Source organism: Centruroides vittatus, unplaced genomic scaffold (assembly GCF_030686945.1).
Source record: "Centruroides vittatus isolate TY-2023 unplaced genomic scaffold, ASM3068694v2 contig_1031, whole genome shotgun sequence".
NCBI lineage: Eukaryota > Metazoa > Arthropoda > Arachnida > Scorpiones > Buthidae > Centruroides > Centruroides vittatus.
The window spans coordinates 416,576-440,656 of NW_027120669.1; the positions used below are offsets into that span (position 1 = coordinate 416,576).

A 24,081-nucleotide genomic window follows, 5' to 3' on the forward strand; every position below is an offset into this window, starting at 1 on the left:
CTTTTCACAGGCCAGCTTTGGCTACAGAAAAATTCTTGATCACTTTCTATATCTGAAGATTGTAGCATATAACAATTGAACAATGTATATATAAAATATGATGATCAATTATTTTTCATTTAAATGAACCATCTATTTATTGAAGTCCATTAAAATAACGGGTGTACTATAGATTACCCCCTATGGAATTTCAGGACTTTGATTATATATTGGAACTCAGGAGACTGAGACGAGTTCAACGGTACCCTATTTTTAAACCGGAGACGAAAAATAAAAAAATTACCATACTTTTTCACTTACCATACTTTTTTAATGCTCTCATGAAGACGGCACCATAGTTGCTAGTACTGCCATCTTGCAGTAAAGTCTGCAAACCATGACGTCGGACTACGGTCATCTCCCGGAGGGTTAAACACGCGAGACGAGAGCGGAGAGAGCGACGCGACTTCCGATCATCGCGCGATCACCATTTCAGTTAATGTTACTTATGGCAGCGAACATGGCGGCCCGACTGACCTCTCGTATGGGTGCCACCACACGCCGCCATGTGCTAAACTAGTGATCGATTCATGGTAGTTCTTGAACAAAGTAAAATAAGGGGAGGAAACGTCTACTAAAGGCAATTTTAACGGCAAGCGACGGGACTCTCGATCGTGATAGCAAGGCTGACTTAGCAGAGAGCGACGCGACTCCCTATCATTGCGCAATCGCCGAAAAAAGTATAACTTTTTTATTTTTCGTCTCTGGTCCAAAAGTAGGGTATCATTGAACTCTTCTCGGTCCCCTCAGTTCAGATATATACTCAAAGTCCCGAAATTCCATAGGGGGTAATCTATAGTATCCCCAAAATAACTTAAACCAAAAAGAGATGACTGAATCATTCAAGAAAATAATTGATTTTTGTAACTTTTGGATGATTAATCTACCTAAATATTGCACAAAAATGTATTTTTAATTGTTGATTTATCACAAGATGATTTCTTAAACTGTTTTACATAATTTTACAGATGAGCAGCCTCTAATAAAAGATCATCTCTGTAAAGGAAGACTGACAGTTTCTTTTGTCATATCTGATCACTAGGAACAGTCTTCACACTTCTATATATTTTTTATAGGCAACAATTAATGATCAATGTGTTCACAATTTTACAGGATTATGAATCATCAATATTTAATTTCACTTTATAATTCTATTTAAGTATAATCAAATTTAAAGGAAAAAAAATGTGAAGTGCATGCTTCATTCAAATTACAAAATATCAAGTCAGTTTTTCACAATGGTGACAAACCTTTTGATATAAAATTTTATAAGCTATTATTATTAAATTAATTTTTTTTCCCCATAGGTATGAAAATCCACAGTTTAAGAAATTGTGCATAGAAGAATACTTAAAGGAGCGTTCAGAATATAGACAAACAGGTATAAAACAGTCAATGAAAAGGAAACCAATGGAGTCAATGTAGATATTAAATATTTACTTGTAGTATGTATATAATAAAATATTTATCTACAAATCTTATACAAATCTTTTAATTTCATTTCGTTTACATATCACAGTTTAACAATACTTCCCATTTATATAGGAATAACTACATATTCCAAATTAATAAAAACAAAAAACTTGAATTCACACTTTATAACAAATATTTTTTATATATATATATTTTTAGATGATTTTGAGTATTTTTTGATAAGAATATAATGCAATATATATATTTGTAATAGCAAATTTTTTTAATATACAAATATTGCTTTTCATTTTTATCTATACATTAGTAAATACAGAACAATAAACATTTACAGTTATAACAAACAATTTCAATATATTGGGTAAGATGAGACTGAAGCAAAATTCTCAATACCAGATAGCTGATTTCTTATTGGATGTTGACCGGTAATGAGAGAGCCTGGAACAAAAGTTTTTAGAGAATTAATTAAAGTAATTAATAAAGTATTTCAAAATTTAAATTAGAATATTCTTACTTCAGTTAAGGCGGCCCCAAGTCCAAAGACTCCAAGTCCTATTGAAAAAAAAAAAAAAGACTTCTTTATTAGGTGTTTTTAGAAATTTTCAACTTCTACAGTTAGTAATGATAAAAACAAAAACTTGAAATAATATGAAATGAGCTGACAAGTATTATACAAAATTATCATCAGAAAATATACAAGAAATATTTTTACATAGGAAAAATTAAAAAATTCAATTCTCTAAACAAAAATAAAAAAATAGCATACGACAAAAAAATTACAGTTTAATATTTTGCATACTTGGATTTATATAATGAGAGCTTATCTTTTAAAGAGCCTTTAGCACAAATTAATTCAAAAATGCAATTAGTCTTGAATCATATCTCAGGATTATATTAAAAAATTATATTTCTTTCTAGGCATTGATAATTGCCATCTGTAGTTCTTGTGATGTTGTAAATTGCCTTCCATTGTTGTATACTTTGAGAGAACAATCCCCGCAGCTTTTCTATTGGATTTAAATCGGGAGAATGCAGAAGTCTGAAAATATTTAATTTTCTTTTTATTGAACCACTTCATGTATATTGCAACATTCTCATGTTGAAACTGCCATTTAGAGCCTACCATTAATCATCCAATCCATGAAAAATTCTTGTTTAATAGATGAATGTATTCTACTGTCTACTAATAATTTCTAAATCACTTTTATTGTACCCTATTGTTTCCATTTATCTTCTAGACAAAATTTTTTATTCTTTCCTTAAGTTGTGAAAATAATAATCAAAGCTATCTGGAGCTAGGTTAAATTTTTTCATCAATGAATATATTTTGCCACTGAATGGCCCATGAAATGTGTTGTCTGACAAATTCCAAACATGCATCCTCAGGCCTTGGCAAACATCTTGATTTGTGCTTAATTTTTTTTCTACTAAAGTTGGAATTGGACTTCAATAGTCTTTGGACATTGCCTTAAAGATAGCATCAATAATCATATGGAATTCACTGGTACCCCATGATTCTATAGCTCAAACTGGTACTGAAAACAGCAGTCATTCACTCAACCTACAGTTGGCACAAAAAACAAGGTCAAGGTGATAATTGAAGCAACATATATGCATGGGGTCCCAAAAAAGTCATATATAGAAGTTGGTGAGAGCTTGTCTAAATCAAACATAGACATAAAAGGCAATCTACAACTGAAGTAAACAATGAGAAAGTTATATAAAGCATTGCATATTGTTGAACAAAACTACACAGGGATGATAACACTGTTAGAGAGAAAAATATAACATCCAAGTAGTGATTAAAAGATTATCCTCAATCACACAGATAATTAGAACAGACAAAGAGGCAGTGGCAAAAGATAAAAAGTCAGAAATTTATGCAATTGAATTAATCAAAGGGAGTAATGAATTTTTCTACAAGGGATCCACTTATAGATCAGTGAATCTCACAGTCAAAAATCATTTTGAATCCATTACTAAACAGCACGATTTTAACACACTGGACCCTAGAAAAAAGTATGTTGGAAACAACCCGTAGTACTTAGAAGCTGGTATGACATTGCTTCAGAATTCTTATATTCTTAATGTTTCATTTACATCTTACATCTAAATGGCATTAATGCACAAGACTTAAAAAAACTGGACACCAGATGGATGGGAATACTAGAAACAAGAAGTTGGAAGGATACAGTTAAACAATTGCAAGACAGAAAAATAAAGGGGACAGTGTGAAAATTAATACTTATAGCCAGGGGTGAATCTTGACCAAAATTTTTGGGCATGCTGAAAGTTATAATAAGAATAATAGGCCTATCTCTAGCATTAAACAACAGGCAGAAATGTTATTTGGCGTGAATAAAAAAGTATGGACTATTATAAAGCCCATTATATCTACACATGAAATATATTATAATGAAAAAGTATTAAAAATTTATGATGATAATTCAATTTTTTGGACCCTTGACACTGGGGGCCCAGGGCTTAAGCCCTATTAATCTCTATGTAGATCCACTCCTGTACACAATACATGTATGCTGACTGCATACCGCACGCTTTCGATACAATCTGGCCATGTTAGATGCTTTGAATGACGTCATGCATGTGCACTTGTTTGCTGCGACAAACCTCCACACTAGCAAGCGATTGTTCCTACAAGCATTGCACTGACTTAAAACAGCTAGCAGCTAGCTGCCAATGTAAAAGCAAACACAAATGATAATTTATTCTAACATGTAAATTCTTTTATTATTAGCATATTTGTTCTCATATAAAAAGTATATTGACAGTCAAAACTTTCTCTTAAGCATGCAGTGCATGCTAAGCCAGCCCAGAGAATTCGCCCCTGTTTATAGCTGAATTGGGAAGCAATGTTAATACTGTGCAAGTGTGGGGTTTGATTTTAATTCAAACTATACATTTTCATTTTAATTTATCATTTTATCCATTAAAGACAATATAAAAGTTCAAAAATGTATCATTTGAAATACAGTTGACTCACCTTAAAGTGAACATTGTTAAAGTGAATTTTCACATTAAAGTAAATTTTGCTGTTACCCTGACAAACACCATTGTCACAACATTAATTTTCATGTAATAAAGCAAACAAAAATTTTACCAGAATTTATTAAATTGAATTGTAAATTATCTTCACAACACCAAGAAATAACCCTATTTCCAATAATGATTTTATGATTCATGTCAAAAAGTGTAAAAAACAAAGTGGTACTGTAATAAATTTTATATTTTGAGTAGAATAGATTTTCTTCTCCTAGTGCTCAAAGATGGGTTTGATTGTAGAGTTATTCAAACAACTGGTTTTAGCAGACCATTCAACTCTACTCAGAAAATAGGGGTTAAAGTTTAAGGACGTTTACCCTTCACCCTTTTAAATGGATGCAGTCCCATGCAAACATGCAAGTTTGCATATTGGGGATGCATACGGTGATGCCGGGTTTGGCCACTTTGTGTGCCACCAAATTTGACTCCTATTTTACTCTTTTGGTGCCAAAAAATAATTTTATACTTTTTCAAACAATCTTCAAGAGAAAAAATTACAGATTTGTTTTATGTTGTTTTGTTTAACTGCTCTGATATACTGTTCCACACTTAAAATGACAAATATCATCTCCTCCTCATTTTGTTTGATTTGAAAATAATTTACATCATTAATTTATTTTTGTAAATAAATTTTTATATTATTTAACTTTGTTTTGTAAATTAATTCAAAATATTATAATTTACAAATTTTGATCATCTAATAATCCTTAACCTTGACCCCAAAAATGGTTAGTTCACTTTATTGAAAATATGTATTAACTACTGTTCTCCTAGCAATTCATGTTAATGCAAGTTGACTGAATTGTTCAATCCATCAAAAATGTTTGAATTCAGCTGGGACAGTGACTTATGTTTAAGACGCTGAAGCTGTCTTAAAAAAGCAGCACAAGAACATTTCTTCATGGAAAAATTTAAACAGTTGGCTATCTGAAAGAAAGCATTTAATACAGATAAAGTTTTTATTTCAAGTCTTTCTTTTTCTTTTACAATGTAAGACCATCTATATTATGTTTCACAGATCTTGGCCACACTACCTTGATATGCAGTAGTAAGGATAAGTCTAAGTATGTGAACTGCAAGTAACTGAAGGGTAAAAATTAAATTGATATAACAAGATGTGAAGCCCATCTCAGGTCACTGGTGTGTGTAATTTTCAAAGATTTTAGCGTCCCATTCAGATAATGCCCAATTCCTAGCTAAGATTTGAAATCACCTGTAAATGCCGATACAAATGCCAAGAGCTTTAAAAATTATATTCTATGTTCGTAATGAAATTTGATTTGTGGAAATTTTCAAAAATAGTAAAATTTTTAGAACATGAAGACTGATATAATAATAATTTTGAAGATTTTAAATCAATCTTCAAAATTAACAATAGAACCATTTGTCATAAAAAAATTCCATTATGTAAATCTATATTTTATGTCATTTTATATAACTATAAAATTTCATTTATATTTCATCATAATATTCTATATTGCATGTATTTTAAAAATATAAATAAAATTTTATATTTTTAAAATACATGCAATATAGAATATTAAAAACACTCACTTGGCCTGAGGGGCAGCCAGTTCAGCTCTGGGGAGTGAACCTTCAGAATTCTTCTGAAAAGCATCTGGTGCATATCTATTATACAAACCCCAAATGCTGTTCATCAATTTGCTATTATAGTTATGTGGAGTAAGAATCTCCAAAACTAGAATGAATAAATAAAAAAAGACTATTAAATTAACTTATATTTTTATTTTATAAAAATTTATATATAAATCATAATTTTAAATTCTTAATGTAGCAAAAGGATACACAATAAATATCCAAAGTATACATTCTAATATACTGTATGTAATCTTTTCAGACAGAAGAAAAACAAATGTGTTTTAACTCTAAACAGAATCTGAATTCCTATTTTGATAATATGGCTGAAGAAATGAATTCTAATTTCCTTTTATTGAAAATTTAATGATCTGTAATACTTCCCATAAAATTCATGAAAATAAAATCAGTCATTTAGAAATTTGTAACATTTGATAAATATTAAAAATTTTTAGTAAATATAATTAAAAAATGCACAAAGAAATTTTTGACATCTAATATAATATTAAAATAAATACAAAATATAAAATCATGCCCAAAAAATTAAAAAAGATATTTTTAATAGAAACTGTTAAAAACAGGTACAATTTAACTTGTTCCTTGCAAAATCTTAAGTTTAAGAAATTTTTTAAAAAAGTTACCATTTACAAGCTGTAAAGTTAGAATATGATGACAAACAAACAAATGTTAGATTAATCAAAAATTGCAATACTGTAACTTTTACATCTGTCTAATCAATGCTTTTCTTTTTTCTGCCTATTAATGAGTTATCTTAAAAAAGTTGTCCATTTAATGTAAACAATTTCTTAAAAATTACATCATCAGAATGTACTACTATGCATCTAAAAACATTATGTATAAATATATCTACACATTAATTATTTAATCGTAAAAGATGTTTATACATATAAACGTTTGTATTGTACATATGTAGATATAAGTATGTTTAAAAATTCTAATCAGTGTTCTCCCAGTCCTTTTGGCTTGCATGATTGGTCCCTTGTCATCCCTAAGTGAAAGATGACACCTGTTTGGGTTACAAGAAAGTCTGAATGAACTGACAAATCAAAATAATAATTCTTATAAGATGAAAAGCTTCATTCCATCTATGAAAAAATAATGCAGAAACTAAAATCAGAAATACTTTCTGACTCTGTAACATAGAAAGGTTCCAGAAAATTGAATTTCAAAATATTTCAACTTCTATTGTTGTAAGCAGAAATATGAAGTTAACAGCCAATAAAAAAGTATAGTTGTGGTGTCTATAGATCAATATGGCAGTGATAATAAAATGGATTGTTGGTCATTTACAAGGAAACTGAAAATTTTGCTAAATTAGAAAACTTTTTCAATATCTGTTGTACAGTAAGACCCCGCTTAACACTGATTCAATACAACACGGTCTGCTCAAAGCCTAAAAAAAACACTCAAAATTTACACTGATTGAAATTATCGATTCGTATATAATACGATTATTTATGAACATAAACCAATAAGCAAAAAGCGGCAATTTGTCATAGCACTGTATTTCCCTTAAATCTATGTTTGTTTTGTGCAATTTTGAAAAAAAAAAAAATATCAATTATGCCATAGGAAATCTCAACTTCACTTGGCAAGAATTAACTGATAACTGCATGGATGGAGCATGGAAGAAGTTATGACTGAAAAATTCTCAACAAGAAGAGCCTATCACTATCGTTAGGTTGACAATTTGGTCAACCTAATCGATACAACAGGACTAAGAAATGTAGATGAGCAGGATATTGAAGAGTTACTGCAGGTTTCTGGTAACAGCCTTACCAATGATGACCTTCGAGAACTGGTAGAACTGGAAAATAGAGATTCTGTAAATGAAGAACCCATAGAATTTCTCTACAGATTTTCTTAGTAAAAGTTTGGTAACAATACCCGAAATTGTTGATCAAATTGTAGCGAATGATCCAGATTTTGAAAGGAGTGCAAAAGCAAGACGAGGCATTTTGGATGCGATTCCTGCTACTGACATTTGCTTAAGGAAAGAAAAAAAAAATCGACAAATGAAACAACATGACTTTATTGCAAAAACAAGAATTTCAGAAGAGCCAGGACCTTCGTCACAAAAAATGAACTTTACATTTCTGTGTGCATATGTTTATGTGTTATTTAACATACAGTATTTACTTGAATATAAGACGACCTCACATATAGGATGAGGTGTGACTATAAGTTCGCTGACCTGGTGGAGATTGGGGACTTAAAATCCCACTTCTCGAACACCAGTGTAAGTTCATCAACTTCTAGGGGTAATCGTTAATCCCGTGACAGGATGATCTAGGGTCGTTCGCATGTGGGTGTGGTGGAGGAGTCACAGATGGCAAGTATCTCACAAAAACCCGTTTATTTAAACATGAAGTAACTTACACTATGCAGAAAGTTCTTTAAACAATTGAATGTTTGAAAGTTCCAAGTGTCGAGAGTGTTTTCTAACGTCACTCAAAGGTAGGCCCCGGGGCAGCGGCAGGTGAGGAGATTCGTCAGTTGGTGTCAGCGGCATGGCTCTCTCAACGGACACAAGTACAGAAACCTCCGTGCGTTGGCACACGTCTTCTTGCTTCCGAAACTTCTTGGAGAGTCCTCTGTCGTGTCCTTCAAAAATCAGCCTTATCAATTTCCGTTTTCTCCTTTTTTGTCTACCTGATTGGTTCTACATCCCTCTTTCCCACTCCATGATTGGTCCCTTGTCGTCCCTAAGTGAAAGATGACACCTGTTTGGGTTACAAGAAAGATCCGCTTCAAAGAATCTACTTGACACCATCCATTAACTCTGGATGGAAAGTGTTGATGAAACTTTGGAACTTGCACTCATATTTTTCGCCCATTGTTGTCTAGTCTCTAGTTTTATAATTTTAACGACCCGATGTAATGTTCCTTTTTGTCATTAACCTTTCCCCTTTTCAAAATTTCTACATTCTAATTATTTGTATACGAGCACCTTGTCAAAGGTCCATCTCTACTGGAGGATGCTCATTTACAATTATTAATCATTTATAATTATTGTGTTCTGTTTTACATCAATAGCATTTTTCTCACCGCAGTTTCATATGACTAGCACAACTAATCCAATCTTTGATCGATTTTTAACAATGGAGGTTATTTTTTTTCTAGTTTTGTTTTAACAATTCTCTAATATAAATGTTTAATGTCAACCCGTTTTTTGGACCTCACATGACTTTAAAGATCAAAATAAAGAAAATTAGTTTTATTAATACAATTATAATTTTATTTCATTTAATCACAAATAAAATATAAAAATGAACATAAATGCACACATTGTCCCATAAAAATTACTAGCATTTTAAACTTTAAGGAAAAATCTTGTAAAATTGACAGCATAATTTATTCATGTAAAGCTGGGCAATCGGGAACCTTTTTTTTTTTTTTGCCAATTCTTAACAGTCGAATCCACTCTCCATCGATTAAACTTACAAGTTTCTCTGAATTCTGATTTCCGAATAATCATCCGTTTTCACGTGGGAATGGATTAAAACTTATATCGTGCTTCCGCTTGATTTTGGAATTTCAATCTGGAATTCAGTTCAAAAGCTTTGCTTTTCCTATTGCTATTCATCTTTACTCCTGACAATATACAAGAACGATTCAAACGACCCAGATAAAATATTTATGTTTTTAAATATAAGAGGGTAAGCATCCAGTAAAAAATGCAAATACATGGTTCACAAAAATTATTTGCAAAAACGCAAAGAATCTTTCGCTCACTTGTATAGGACGACCTAGTAATTTGAAGCTGTGATAAATGAATAAAAACCTTGTCTTATATATGTCTGCGAGTAAATACGGTATACTATTATGCAAATTAATATAAAAATAACTTAAAATTAAAGTAAAATCTGTTTATTTTTGGTTATGTGTTTCTTTTTTCCTATTTACTCTGTGTTAAAAGGACCTCATTTAACGCTGTTTCATTTAGTGCTTTGTTGTTTAGGAATGCATCTCCCGCATTAAACCAGGTCTTACTGTACATATAATATATACATAATGTGTTTGTAAAGAGGTTGTATTTACAAATAACTGAAAATTTTATAATATTGTACAATATTTTTTTGTCTGCCCAACTAATTCTCCATTCCATCCGTAAGTAAAAATTTCTGGGGAGAACTCTGATAATATAATTTTAAAATTAGAGAAAACCTTCATATTTAAAATTTATTAAATCATCTTAATATGTCTAATTTTTTTAAAATTTATCATATATGATCGAAATAAAGTAATTATTTTGATCATATGTGATAGTGTTTGTAGTTCTATGTGATATATATGTTCACAATACAAATGATAAAAAATTTTGATATCTAATTTGTCCTTACAGCAGGTAAATAGTTATATGTATAATTTAAGAATATGAAACTTACAAGACTTTGATGTAGGAGGCAATTCATTTCCTTTTGAAAAAGAATTTTCTCCCATAAACTGTGGTTTTTGTTGCTGCTTCTCTTTCTTCATATTTTCATGAATTTTGGCAGCACTGAAAGAGGTACAGGGTATTGAAGCCATTGAATCTAAAATAAAAAATTTTAAATATTAATGAAAAGAAAATAATTTCATAAAATATAATAAAATATTAATAATTACCACTTTTAAATGTGTGCTGATAATTCAGGCAAACACAGGTTACAATGGTATCCTGTACCTGTCCAAATTTGGACAAAAGACTAGATAATTTTAATGATGATGATGAACACACTGTGAACTTCAGTTTGTAAAACTAAAATATAATAAGTAAAGTTTATCAATTTTTGATGTTACAATGCTAAAATAAAATTAAATAATTTACTTTTCTATTGTTTTATATACATTTGATTATACTGTATCATCATCAGGAATTAATGACATGACATGGCACTTAAATTAATACAAAATTGGAAAAATTGACATTCATTAGCTTTAGAGAAAAATGCAATATAAAATTTTTTATAACAACCCATTTTTTTAATTTTGTAGAATTTTGTTGTTTCATTCTGGATACATTATTTAAATGTTTAAAATCAGAAAAATACTAATAAACTCTGTATTAGTGAAAAGAAAATAATAATGTGATTATAACAAACAAATATTTCATTTAATAGGAAATTTTCTGTTGTTTATTTGATGATAATTTTTCTATTTGAGGTTTATAATTAGTGGTCTTAAAGACTTTTCATGACAGCTTTAGGACCTTGCTTTCACACTACATACACTGAGTTGTTCGGAGAGTTCTTGCTATTTTGCTGGTATCATGATTTTGATTGACATCCGAAATACATAATGTAATCTTTATAGAGGATGCAATATATTCATTCATCCGAATTGGTGTATCTAACTCTTGGCATCTGTATTATTGACACCAGTAATTTTTGCCAAATATTGTATATATTATGTTATATAAAAGAACATGGAAAGGTGCAATTATAAGCTTCTGGCATATTGAGAATTCAAACTTGGACATACTGCAGCTGAGACAATTCACAATTTAGAATAAGCTTTCCAAAGCAATGCTCCAAAAGAATAGATGTTGAGAGATTGGTTTAAGTAGTTCAAATCCAGAGATGAGAGAGCCTTGAAGATGTCCTCTAGAGCAGTCTCACTATAGAAGATTGTTTGAAAGAATTTGTTGAAGTTAATCCCACAGCAACATGATCAGATTTAACACAACAGTTTGGCATTTCACACAGTACTGTGGGAGAACATCTGCATGTGATCGGGAAAGTAAAGAAATTGAATCAGTGAAATCCTCACAAACTGACAGAGCACCAGATACAGATCAGGAGGTTTGCTGTTTGCTGCTGTTGTGAAACAAAAATGAACCTTTCATGCAAAGAATCATCACTTGTGATGAGAAGTGGCTCTTATATATTAGAAAAAACCTCACAATAAATGGGTTATTCCAATGAATTGTCCAGATCTCCTAAACCTAGTCTTCATCATAAGAAGACTATGGTGATTGTTTGGTGATGTACAGCCAGATTATTGCACTAAAGCCTTCTCAGACCTGGTGAAGCTATGAGAGCAGAGACAGACTGTCAAGAACTACAAGTTATTTACCAGAAATTGTGCAAAAATCAGTCACTATTGGTCTACAGAAGAGGTCCCATCTTTCTTCATGACAACACCAGGCCACATGTGTTTAATGCAACCATGCAGAAATTGCACTTAGTTGGATATAGTGATTCTGCCTCACTCACTTATTCTCTACATCTCCAACAAATTTTCACTTTTTTCAGGCTCTGGATAATTTCCTCCACAGTAAGTGCTTCCAAGATCAGACACGTTGAAAACACTTTTCAGATATTTATTGCTTCCAGAGACATGAATTTTTATCAACATTGACAAGAGTGCATTTGTTGAAATGGTGGTTATTTTATTTAAATAAGTTGATATTTACCTGAGTTGAAAGCAGTTGGTTCAAAACAGCAAGAACTTTCCAAACAACCCAATAGTTTTGAAATCTATCAAATACTTTTTTATAATTTATAAGAATCTAATACTTTGTAACCATTCAATATGGATACTTTTTAAATCATCAAAGAGGAAATAATAAAAGATTATTATATAGAAGGCAATAAGTTTTCTAATATTTATTACATATACACTGAAGGTCTGTAAGAAAGGAGGTTGGTTAGAACAAAAAATTAAGTATGATAACAAATATAATAAAACTATGAAAGAATTGGAGAAATCAACATATCAATTATTTCAATGAATAGTTAGCATTATTAAATTATAACAGCATTATATTATAGACTTTTTATGCATATAAAAAATGTGCACTTAAACATCTACCCAGGGCAAAAAAAAAATCTTTCCAGTATTGGTATCTTTCCAGTATTCCAGTAGATTAGTCTGTGGATGTAATGAACATAAATACACTAGATATTACATTCTCATAACATACATTGATTCCATTGCTATCTACAATTTGCAAAACACAACATGCAGAGGACACTGTACAGAAATTTGAGTGATACAACATAATGCTAATTTTACAGCATGACAAACCACAACTTCCTTTAGCACATTTCATGGACTGATATGGCACTGTTTTCCTGAAATGAAATGTATAGCTGTTATAATGTATACCACTAGGTAGAGCTAAGTAGAGTATGCTCCACAATGCACATGACATATATAATATCAAGTGCATTTTATCCTAAACATCTGATATAGAATTTGGGATGAGCAGCTTCCTTGCCAATTGGGTGTCTCCATCAAAATTAGCTCTCAATTTTTTTTTCCATTTAGACAGGAATCTGATAGTTTGAATTTTAAATGATTCTGTATTCGTTGATAATGTGGCCAACCTGGCAACACTTACCATGCCCCTAGATTTTGCCCTTTGTCTCCCAGTCAGCCTTTCCGACCACGTGTATGGTACTGCTGACACTCTCTGTACTAGAGCTCCAAATAAATTTGTTTTACCCGTTGAATTCTGTGGTTATTTCATCTAGAACCCCAAAGTGGTGACCCAAACGTGATCACAAGAACTTATTTACTCAATTCTGTGAGTAGTTTATTAGTTATATATTTCCGTCATCATGAAAAGCGAAGACCCCGTTGAGGTAGCATGAGTATCGATGAAAATTCCACCACTTTGGAGAAAGAACGCTAGAGTATGGTTCACACAGGTGGAATCACAATTTGCTGTCTCTAATATCACAACAGAGGTTACAAAACACCATCATGTACTAGGATTGCTTGACTGTGAAATAGCCAAATTGGTCGCTGATCTAATATCCCAACCGTTGACGAGCACGCCCTACACGGACCTAAATTGCGATTAATCAACAAGTTCGAAGAATCTGAAAGTAGGAAGGCAAAAAAATTACTTTTAGAAATTGAGCTAGGAGACAAAAAGCCCTTGGCACTACTAAGAGAAATGTGGGCACTGGCCAGTACGCAAGTAACGGACGAATTTCTTAGAACACTCTTTCTACAGAGGTTGCCTAACAACGTGTGTTCAGTTTTAGTGACCAAGCAAGACAGTCTCCATACCTTGGCCGCTATGGCTGACAAAATTATGGAGATAACCAGTCCCAATTCAGACATATGTTCCACCAGTGATGCAACCGCACACCAGACAGATCGGCTCTCTCGTTTGGAGAAAGCTGTGTCAGAACTTGCCATTTCGATCCACGAGTTACGAGCTCGTTCCCCCTCACGCTCAGAGAGACGACAGCGTTCTCCCAGTCCAAATCTACCAGGTTATAATGTTTGTAGGTATCACTTAAAATTCAAAGCTAATGCCAAGAAGTGCACCCCACCTTGTTCTTTTAAACGTGCATCAAGGAAGCCTTGGGAAACAACTAAGCCCCGCTCTCTCTGCGACCCAGAGGGGCAGGGAGAAAACATCCAATCGCTTATTTATTTTTGATACTACCACTGGTCATAGATTCCTAGTGGACTCGGGGGCAGACATCTCTGTCTTACCTCCTACCACTCCAGAAAAATGACATATCAGTAATCACCAACTTTACGCAGCTAATGGCTCTGTGATACCTATGTATGGGGAGCGCCTCTTAAACTTGATATTGGACTCCGACGAACGTTTTGCTGGCCATTTACCTTAGCAGACGTACAGCACCCTATTATAGGAGCAGACTTTCTAAGTCACTTCAGCATTCTTGTGGATTTAAAGAATAGGTGCTTAAGAGATAATCTCACTCACCTGGCAACCCCAGGAACTACCACCACCACAAATCAGCAGACAGTGCTAATGATATCACCTCAACAGAAGTATTCCAAGCTTCTCTTGGAGTTTCCCAACCTCCTGAAGGAACAACCTACATATCAGCAAGTTAGTGACCATAATGTCTACCATACAATCATCAAGACAGAAGCTCCAGTCACCGCTAAGCCAAAACGACTTCCTGCTGATAAGCTCGCACAGGCAAAGCTGGAATTCCAACAGATGATAGACATGGGAATATGCAGGCCCTCCAAAAGTTGCTGGTCCAGCCCTCTACATCTTGTTCCAAAGAAGGACGGTTCACGGCGTCCTTGTGGGGACTACTGGGCCTTGAACGCTATCACTATACCAGACCGGTACCCAATACCCCACCTTCAAGATTTCAATTGCCAACTAAGAGGTAAATCCATCTTTTCTAAAATAGACCTGGTGCGGGCATTTCACCACATATCTGTGGCACCAGAGGACGTTCCAAAAACGGCTGTGATCACACCCTTTGGCTTATTTGAATTTTTAAAATTGCCATTTGGACTACGCAACGCTGCCCAGTCATTTCAAAGATATATTCACGATATTTTACGTGAATTAGACTTTGTCTACTCGTACCTTGATGACCTTCTCGTCGCATCTCGTTCAGAGGAGGAGCATGTATCCCGTTTAAGAACACTATTCACTAGACTCCACGGGCATGACATCAACATCAACCTGTCAAAGTGTGTTTTCGGTGTGCAGGAGGTTTCTTTCCTGGGCTATAACGTCTCCCAAGCAGGAATTGTTCCCCTGCCCGAACGAGTTCAAACCATCCGAAACTTTCCACGCCCGGATACTATAGAACAGCTCCGAAAATTTTTAGGGCTGGTCAACTTTTATAGACATTCACTTCCCAACACGGCACGCACGCAACAAGCTCTTTTTGATTTGTGCAAAGATACCAGGAAAAGAGATAAACGAAAAGTGCAATGGACCCCAGAGTCAATCGCAGCCTATGAACGACTTAAAGAGGAACTAGCAGGTGCTTGCCTCTTGGCCCATCCCTCCACTGATCTTCCAATGATGTTGATGGTGGATGCATCAGACTTTCGCAATAGGCGCAGCTCTTCAACAAAAGAATAGTTCCATTGTCGAACCTCTAGGCTTCTTTTCTAAAGTGCTAACCAAACCACAGGCTAACTATAGCACATACGACCATGAACTTTTAGTGGCATATTCAGCAGTGCGATACTTCCGCCACGTTTTAGAAGGCAGGAATTTCACGATATATACTGATCATAAGCCCCTAACCTAAGCATTCCAGCAACGTTCAGATAAGGCATCCCCTCGCCAACTCTGTCATTTAGATTACATTGGCCAATTTACCACAGATATCAGGTACATACCAGGGAAGGACAACGTAGCTGCAGATGTCTGCTCAAGAATTAGCTCTATCTTTCTCCCAACAGGAATACCCCTGGAAGATACTGCCGCTGCACAAGCTGTGGACAAAGAGCTTGCTCAACTTCAACAAACACAAACATGTTCGCTGAAATTTCAAAAGGTTTGCCTCGATAACGGCATTGAAGTGACATGCAATATCTCAACAGGCAAACACAGGCCTTATGTACCTGAACAGTACTGCCGGCTAGTTTTTGACTCCCTACATGGGTTAGCACATCCGGAAATAAGAGGTTCAGTGGACCTAGTCAGCAAATGCTTTATTTGGCCATCAATAAGGAAAGATGTCAGATTGTGGGCTAAAACCTGCATTCCCTGTCAGAGAGTCAAACTAGGAAGACATACTAACAGTGCAGTGGGAACCTACAGCCAAGTCAATTGCCGTTTTTTTCACATCAATGTGGATATAGTGGGTCCCTTGCCATCTTGCCAAGGCTTTACCTATCTAGTCACAATCATAGACTGATTTTCACGTTGGCCAGAAGCCATACCAGTGGCAGACATCTCAGCTGAGACTATAGCCAATGTAATCCTTTCTACATGGATTGCACAGTTTGGCATACCATGCATTATAACCACTGACAGGGGTCGCCAGTTTGAATGCCAACTTTTTGCTGATCTCACCAAAGCCCTGGGAATTAGCCAGATTAAAACAACAGCATACCACCCAGCCGCAAATGGGAAAATTGAATAGTGGCATCATCAGCTAAAGTCCTTGCGCTCAACTGACTGATAACTGGGTTGCTAAACTCCCAACCCCTCTTGGGGCTAAGATCCTATGCCATCCCCAACTACAACATTACAGCAGCAGAGATCATGTACAGCGAACCCATTGCACTGCCTTCTGATCTCCTCTTTGACCATGAGACTACTCATGCCAACAATTTTCCTACCTTGATCTGCAGGTTGAAGGATTATATGAGGTTGATCCGCCCGGTCAGAGATGTCCACCACTCATCTAAAAATATATTTTTACACCCTGAGTTGATGAATGCCTTGCATGTCTTTGTGCACCATGATGCATCACGAAAACCATTACAACCAATCTATGATGGCCCTTTCCATGTCTTACGACACTCAGAGAAACACTTCAACTTAGATACACCCCGTGGGAAGCAAACTGTTTCAATTGACCGTCTCAAACCCGCCTTCTTTCTTAAAGATACAACCACTTCTCCGCCATCCTCCAACAGTGACAATGGACCTGTGGATAGAAATGACCACCCGCCAGATAAGACCACACAAATCAAGGCACCTTGCTCACGGACAACTCGTTCTGGACGAACTGTACGTTTCCCTTCTAAGTTCCTGAGTGTTGCCACTGGGGAGGGAGTATGTGGCCAACCTGGCAACACTTACCGTGCCCCTAGATTTTGCCCTTTGTCTCCCAGTCAGACTTTCTGACCACGTGTATGGTACTGCTGACACTCTCTGTACTAGAGCTCCAAATAAATTTGTTTTACCTGTTAAATTCTGTGGTTATTTCATCTAGAACCACAAAATAACATTCTGAAACAGTGACAGATATCTGAATATCCCAAACATGACAATGAACAAATGGCATATGACTTGTCACTGGTGCAACTACAATAGGTTTAGTACTAGCATGACAGCACTTCCAGACAGTTATGCATCAGTGGCTTGCAGAGTGGAACATAGCCCATTACATAAACACCACATTCCCCAGACTTGACCATTCTGGATTTTTTCCTGTGAAGCCATCTAAAAGCATTAATATATGATGCTTACTCAGCAGCACTAGATGATGTTGGTGAACTGTAGAGTCACATACAGAGGCCTGTGAAACAGTGACATCAGGAATGCTATATGCAATCCATAACATTTCACTCAACCATTTATATCTTTGTATTGTCACTAAAGGTAGTCTTGAACATCTTGAACATATTCTCTAGCAAAATAATGCTCATTTTTTGTATCAATATCTACCATGTTAGCTTTATCCCTTACAATCAGAGATTATTTGTATTTTAAAATATATAATATCTTAAATTGATTCCCTTTGGTTATTTTAGTACTGGAATGAGCACACACCATACACATATACTTATGGAATGCTGGATAGATCTCTTTTTTGTCTTTTGATAAATGTTTAAGTCCTCTGTATATAAAATATACTACAAAAAGTATTAAAATTTTGTTACAATTTCTTATTGAAAAATGTTTTCATTTTTCAATTTTATACACTGATAATATATATACATACACACATATACACATTAGTGTTTTTTCTTGAAAACAATTTGTTTTAAAAGATTAACTATAAAAAAATATTCTCCAAAGCCATGTGAAGAATCAATTGGTGACATTGACATTAATCAAAACTCAGTAGAAATAAAGTTAAGAAATTCATAATCAGTTATAGTTATCAGAATAGGGGTCAAGTTGTGTATTGCTGGATAGAGCTTTTTATAAATGTACAGATTAGAAAATCCCAATTTACAAAATAAACCAAACATTGCTTTTGCTATTTACTAATCATATGAAAATTAAACAAGCATGTTGCAACACTAAAACATGATAGATTGTCTGATGCTCTTTTTAGCTTTCAGCCTTTGTGTATATTTGTTTTTGGTAATTTTTCAAACATTTGTTTATCCCAAAAAAAAATCATTCTTTACAATAATGAAGACACTACTGATATGTTAATGATACTGTGTGAATGTAAAGTGAATTTTATGACTGTGAAATATCCTTATGCCCAAAAAAATCCAGCTTGAATTCACCCTTCTGTATTTCACATTTGGTGATCCATATATGCAAAATTTGTTATATTCAACTATAAACACAAAATTATCAAGAAATTAGAGTCAGAGATGAAAGAATGTTAGATGTTCTTGTTACATTTATGGTTAATCCGCATGATTCCATTCAAAAGAATAAATTTAGATTGAGCCAATTGAATGTTAGGAGGATTTTGAATGACATTTCACATAGTATTGTATCAAGAAATTAGCAACATTAACCTTCAAAATCATGTTGAATCCACTGATGTCATTGGATGCTGAATTTTGGCTTAGAGAAATATACATTAACATATATGGAGCCTTAATACCTTGTGTGATGGTTAAGATCAAGTAATCAATCCTTATTTTTTTTAAATGCCTTTAAATGGACAATGTTATGCAGATTTTCTTGTTAATATGTTTCCAGAACTTCTGGAAAATATACCACTGACAGTCAGACAGACAATCTGTTCCCAAGCATGATGGTTGTCCAGTAGTTTGCCCAAACTGTTTTCCAAAAAATGTGGTATTTTAAAAATTTTTCATTATTATATAAATATAAAATGGCAAATATGATTTAAGTCAACAGTATAAGCAATTAAATTATGCAACCCACAGCAAATATAATCCAATTGCTCTTTTCAATCTTGAAAATAGCAAGGAGTAAAAACATTTAGTAAAGTTTCTGAAAATAAAATGCAATTTTCTAAATATATGACCTGAATACAACCTCAATGCAGTCTGTCTCTACTATACTGTTAAATTAATACATATTTAATAATTGGCATCTCTGGACTAATAATATAGTGTTGCACTCAAAAGTACACAATTTGATTTGGATATAAAAATGAATGATTAAAGATAAAAGTTCACCAAAGATTTTATATGAAGGAAAACTTCATCAAATTTCATTGAAAAAATCAACACATCTCTATGTACACTCCAGTAGTCACAGTGACAACATCAAGGCAGTAGGCAATTTCCTGCTATGTATGATGTCACATATCCTGCCTAACAATAGGGGCACTCCTGAAAATCCTGAAGGATTCTGACTGAAGTTGTATAAACCATATCTTTCACATAACTCCACAAAGATATCTACAAGGATCAGATTGGGAATCTTGGCAGCCACACTCGGGCATACCAAACCACTATCTACACTTTCTCCTGTGATGAAGCCATGACTCAACAATAATGCTCACGATTCAAATTCTGCACCATCTCACAGTACAAAAAAAAATCTCTATAAAACTTGATGAATTTTCCCACCAATGTCACTTGTTGGGGTGCAATTTGAAAATACTGTAGACCTATAAATTCTCACTGTCATTCGTCCATCTTTCCTTAATCTCGGAAATGGAGTTAGATAGATGAATGACAAGACCAGATATGGAAACCTTAGAGGCAGGCGGCCCCAATTACTTCCAATGAAAACCGGAAGTCATGTTATTTCAATTCAAAAATATTTCCCCAAAAAGCTGTTAGACGACTTGGCACAATTCTATTGTTAAAGGAAAAGTATGATGTACAGGGGTAAGCAACTACTAATTTGAGGTGGAGAGCATATATTTTAAAATTAAATAAATTAAAAATATGATTAAAAATTGCAGCCTGAAACTCTGTCAAGATATATTAAAGCGACGAGCAATTGCTTATCTTAAATCATTCATTTTTTATGTTGAATTAAATTCGGGTACTTTTAAGCAGTATATTACACACAGATTTAAAAATTTACTATTCCATCAATTTAGTTTGTATTTTAAAATTTTACTTAACTTCTGATTCAATTTTTACAGATTTTAGTTCACATTTAAATAAAAAAATTTAGATATTTATCAATTTTAATTTTAAAAAATCTAGTTAAAAGTATATATTTTCAACAAATGTAAAAAAATGTTATAATAATAATTCAAGTTTATCCATAAGAAATCAAAATAATTCATCAAAGTTCAATCAAACCCAAAATTTTTATAGTATAAAAATACATGATATAATCTAATAGACTATCCTTTAAATAAGCATTGTTAATAAAGAATTTAAATTTCATAAATTTTATAGTTTTTAAGTAATATTTACGTATTCTACTTTCAAAAAATATTTAATATAAGGTATAGACCTATTAGGTTCAAAAATTCTTTTATATTTAGTCTACTTTAGTTATATTATAAAATACTGTATATACAAACTAAGCCAACTCCCCGAAGAGTCGATTCCAGTCGTTTTCTATTCCAGAAGTAATATAATTACAGAAAATTTGATATTTTTTTACTCTTGGTGATATCGAAATGCCGTCATCTATTCTTTAGTCCATTTTAATATCTAACCCAAAAGTCGATCATCTTGCCAAGCAAATACAGAAAGAATAAACCTTGATTTAAGAGTTTAAAAAATTCTCCTGGCAAGTCCAGAAGAGTTGGCAACCATAATACAAACGCTATTCTATTAAATTATTTATAATTATTACATTATAGCTATTATATTTAAAACTTTTTATAATAAGATAATAACTTTTAAACTCGGCAATAAATTTTATTAATCCGAACGACCAAATATCTTATTTTAAAATAAAATAAAAACAAATTTACCATATATACTCAGGCATAAGACAATCTCGTATATAAGATGAGGTGTAACTTTAAAGATCAAAATAAAGAAAATTAGATTTGTTTTGTTTGGTGTCACAATTTTGTGAATTTATAGACACTTGGCAAATTCATCTATTTAATCCATAATCTTTACAGAGACGCATTTCGGGCTTTCGCCCCTCTACGTAACAGACTGAAGAGGGGCGAAAGCCTGAAACATGTCTCTGTAAAGATTATGGATTAAATAAATGAATTTGCCAAGTGTCTATAAATTCACCAAGTCGTGACACCAAACAAAACAAGAAAAAGAAGACACGGTTTCGACAAAACAAATAAACAAAAATTAGATTTATTAACACAGTTCTAATTTTATTTCATTTAATCACAAATAAAACATCAAATGCACATAAATGCACATATTGTTCGACAAAAATTACTGACGTTTTAATTTTTAAGGAGAAATGTTGTAAAATCAACAACATAATTTGTTCACGTAAAGCCAGACGATCGGGAACTTTTTTTTGCCAATTCTTAACGGTCGAATCCACTCTCCGTCGACATTGCACTTACGAGTTTCTCCGAACTCTGATTTCCGAATAATCATCCATTTTCATGAAGGAACGGATTAAAACTTATATCGGGCTCTCGTGTGATTTTGGAATTTCAATTCAAAAGCTTTACTTTTCCTATTCCTATTCATCTTTACTCCCGATAATACACAAGAATGATTCAAACAACCCAAATAAAATACTTTTGTTTTTAAACACCAGAGGGTGAGCATGCGGTAAAAATGCAAATACACAGTTCACAAAAATTATTGAAAAAACTTAAAGAATCCTTTACTTGTGCATATAGGACGACCTAGGCTTTCCAAGCAGCAAAAAACAAATAAAAACTGCGAGTAAATACGGTAAATCTTAAATACTCGTTAATATGAATTTTTGTTAATTAGGAATTTCCTAATTTAGTCTATTTAGTTTGTCGAGACGGAAATACTAATTTAGTCTATTTACGAATACATCAGTTCATTAAGTCGAATATTTAACACTCTTACAGAAATAAAAAATCATATAAATAGGTTTAAAAGTTCTTATCCAAACGAAAGATTCCTAAAGCAGAACTTGGACCCAATAGTGCCGCATGCAACTAAACATGTCGCAAGAACTGATAATTTCTGTTTAATTTAACTCTTTTTTTTTTTTTTTTTAAATTAAAAATGCAAGTAAAAATGACTGAAAAATGTTTTTTTTTTTATCTGGCAAATCTGGAATGCAATTAATTATCATTTAATAAATATTTGGATGTACATTGAAATGTTAAGGGGAAGAAAGAAAGGAAAAAAAAAACTGTTAAAAATTTCACATGACAACAGCAATTTCTATAAGAAAATGTTTTAAAAATGTATATAATTGTTTAAATATATGAAGCAATGTATTATACACAAGTTTAAGCAATTTAAATGTTTATAGGATAACAAAGAGAGCATTTTTCTTCATTTTTAGGTCAAGGTGTATGATCAATTAAGAAGTGTTATCATGCTTCCACTTGTTGTTTTAATTAAAACCGTTTAAATGATGATAATAATAATATAAATATATATAATATTCTAGGCGTTTATAGTATATATAAATGATAGGAAAATTGACTTACAAGTTTAGTATTAAATACTGGTTCACACGAAATGAAGGAATGATTGGATGAGATGGAGTTATTATTAAATGGTGTTGAGAAATCAATGATGGCAATGATGTAACTCTTATGAAACGGTACAAAGAGCGACGTTTGTCCCTTCTCGATCACGGATTGAAACGTTTTCGATTCATCGACGAGATTACCGATTATCGCACCGTCGTTTGCTCGCTTTCTTTATGGCAAAGTTCGATCTGGACGAGAAAATTTAAAACATTATCAAAATGGCGAACGGCCGTGTCTAACGCAAGATCGTCGGTCACGTGATTGATAAACAGATGATTGCCGATGACGATAATGTAAATAAATTCGGTTGAGAATTTACAGAAAGATGCTTGAATAAATAAACTACGGCTGATGAATTATATACTGAATTCGTTTCTATTAAGTAGACTTTTTTAAGTGTTTATTAAAATTTATTTAATTATCTATTAACTTATTTTTAAATGAGTTTAATAAGTACAAATATATATATATATATATCTTTAATTATAGCTTAATTAAGCGTTACGATTTATTTAAGCCTTATGTAAAGGTCCTGCAATTCATCGTGTTAAATTAAGAACACAACATTAGCGAGGTTAAGGCCGACGTTTTAATTAAACGCGAAAACGTGTACGTCGGACGTTCGGTGCCGCTTTCCTGTAAGCCTAGAAGTTTGGAATGTCGAGCATGATTCCACTGACTTTCCAAACGCCATTGTCAAACTTCTAGGCTTACAGAAAAGCGGCACTGAACGTCCAACGTACACGTTTTCGCGTTTAAAACGTCGGCCTCAACCTCGCTA

The 24,081-nt window shown here is 33.1% G+C and overlaps 3 protein-coding genes across 3 annotated transcripts in view; 2 read left to right on the forward strand and 1 right to left on the reverse strand.

Annotated features, from left to right (window-relative positions):
• The window catches only part of LOC136990821 (COX assembly mitochondrial protein homolog), an 8,695-nt gene extending 7,169 nt beyond the window's left edge, over positions 1-1,526 (forward strand). Inside the window, exon 4 of the mRNA XM_067289255.1 lies at positions 1,347-1,526. Coding sequence (XP_067145356.1) covers positions 1,347-1,464 — 118 coding nt within the window. The 3' untranslated portion in view covers positions 1,465-1,526. The remainder of the gene's footprint in view (positions 1-1,346) is intronic.
• On the reverse strand, positions 1,516-23,471 carry LOC136990827 (uncharacterized). The gene is made up of 6 exons (XM_067289269.1): positions 23,256-23,471; positions 10,756-10,888; positions 10,536-10,682; positions 6,085-6,229; positions 1,985-2,022; positions 1,516-1,908 (listed from the first exon to the last, which is right to left on the reverse strand). The coding sequence occupies exons 3-5, from the start codon at positions 10,675-10,677 to the stop codon at positions 1,986-1,988; spliced, it is 324 nt and encodes a 107-aa protein (XP_067145370.1). The 5' UTR covers positions 10,678-10,682; positions 10,756-10,888; positions 23,256-23,471; the 3' UTR covers positions 1,516-1,908; position 1,985.
• On the forward strand, positions 14,036-14,530 carry LOC136990377 (uncharacterized). The gene has a single exon (XM_067288800.1). The coding sequence runs from the start codon at positions 14,036-14,038 to the stop codon at positions 14,528-14,530; it is 495 nt and encodes a 164-aa protein (XP_067144901.1).
• Positions 23,472-24,081: the final 610 nt, after the last annotated feature.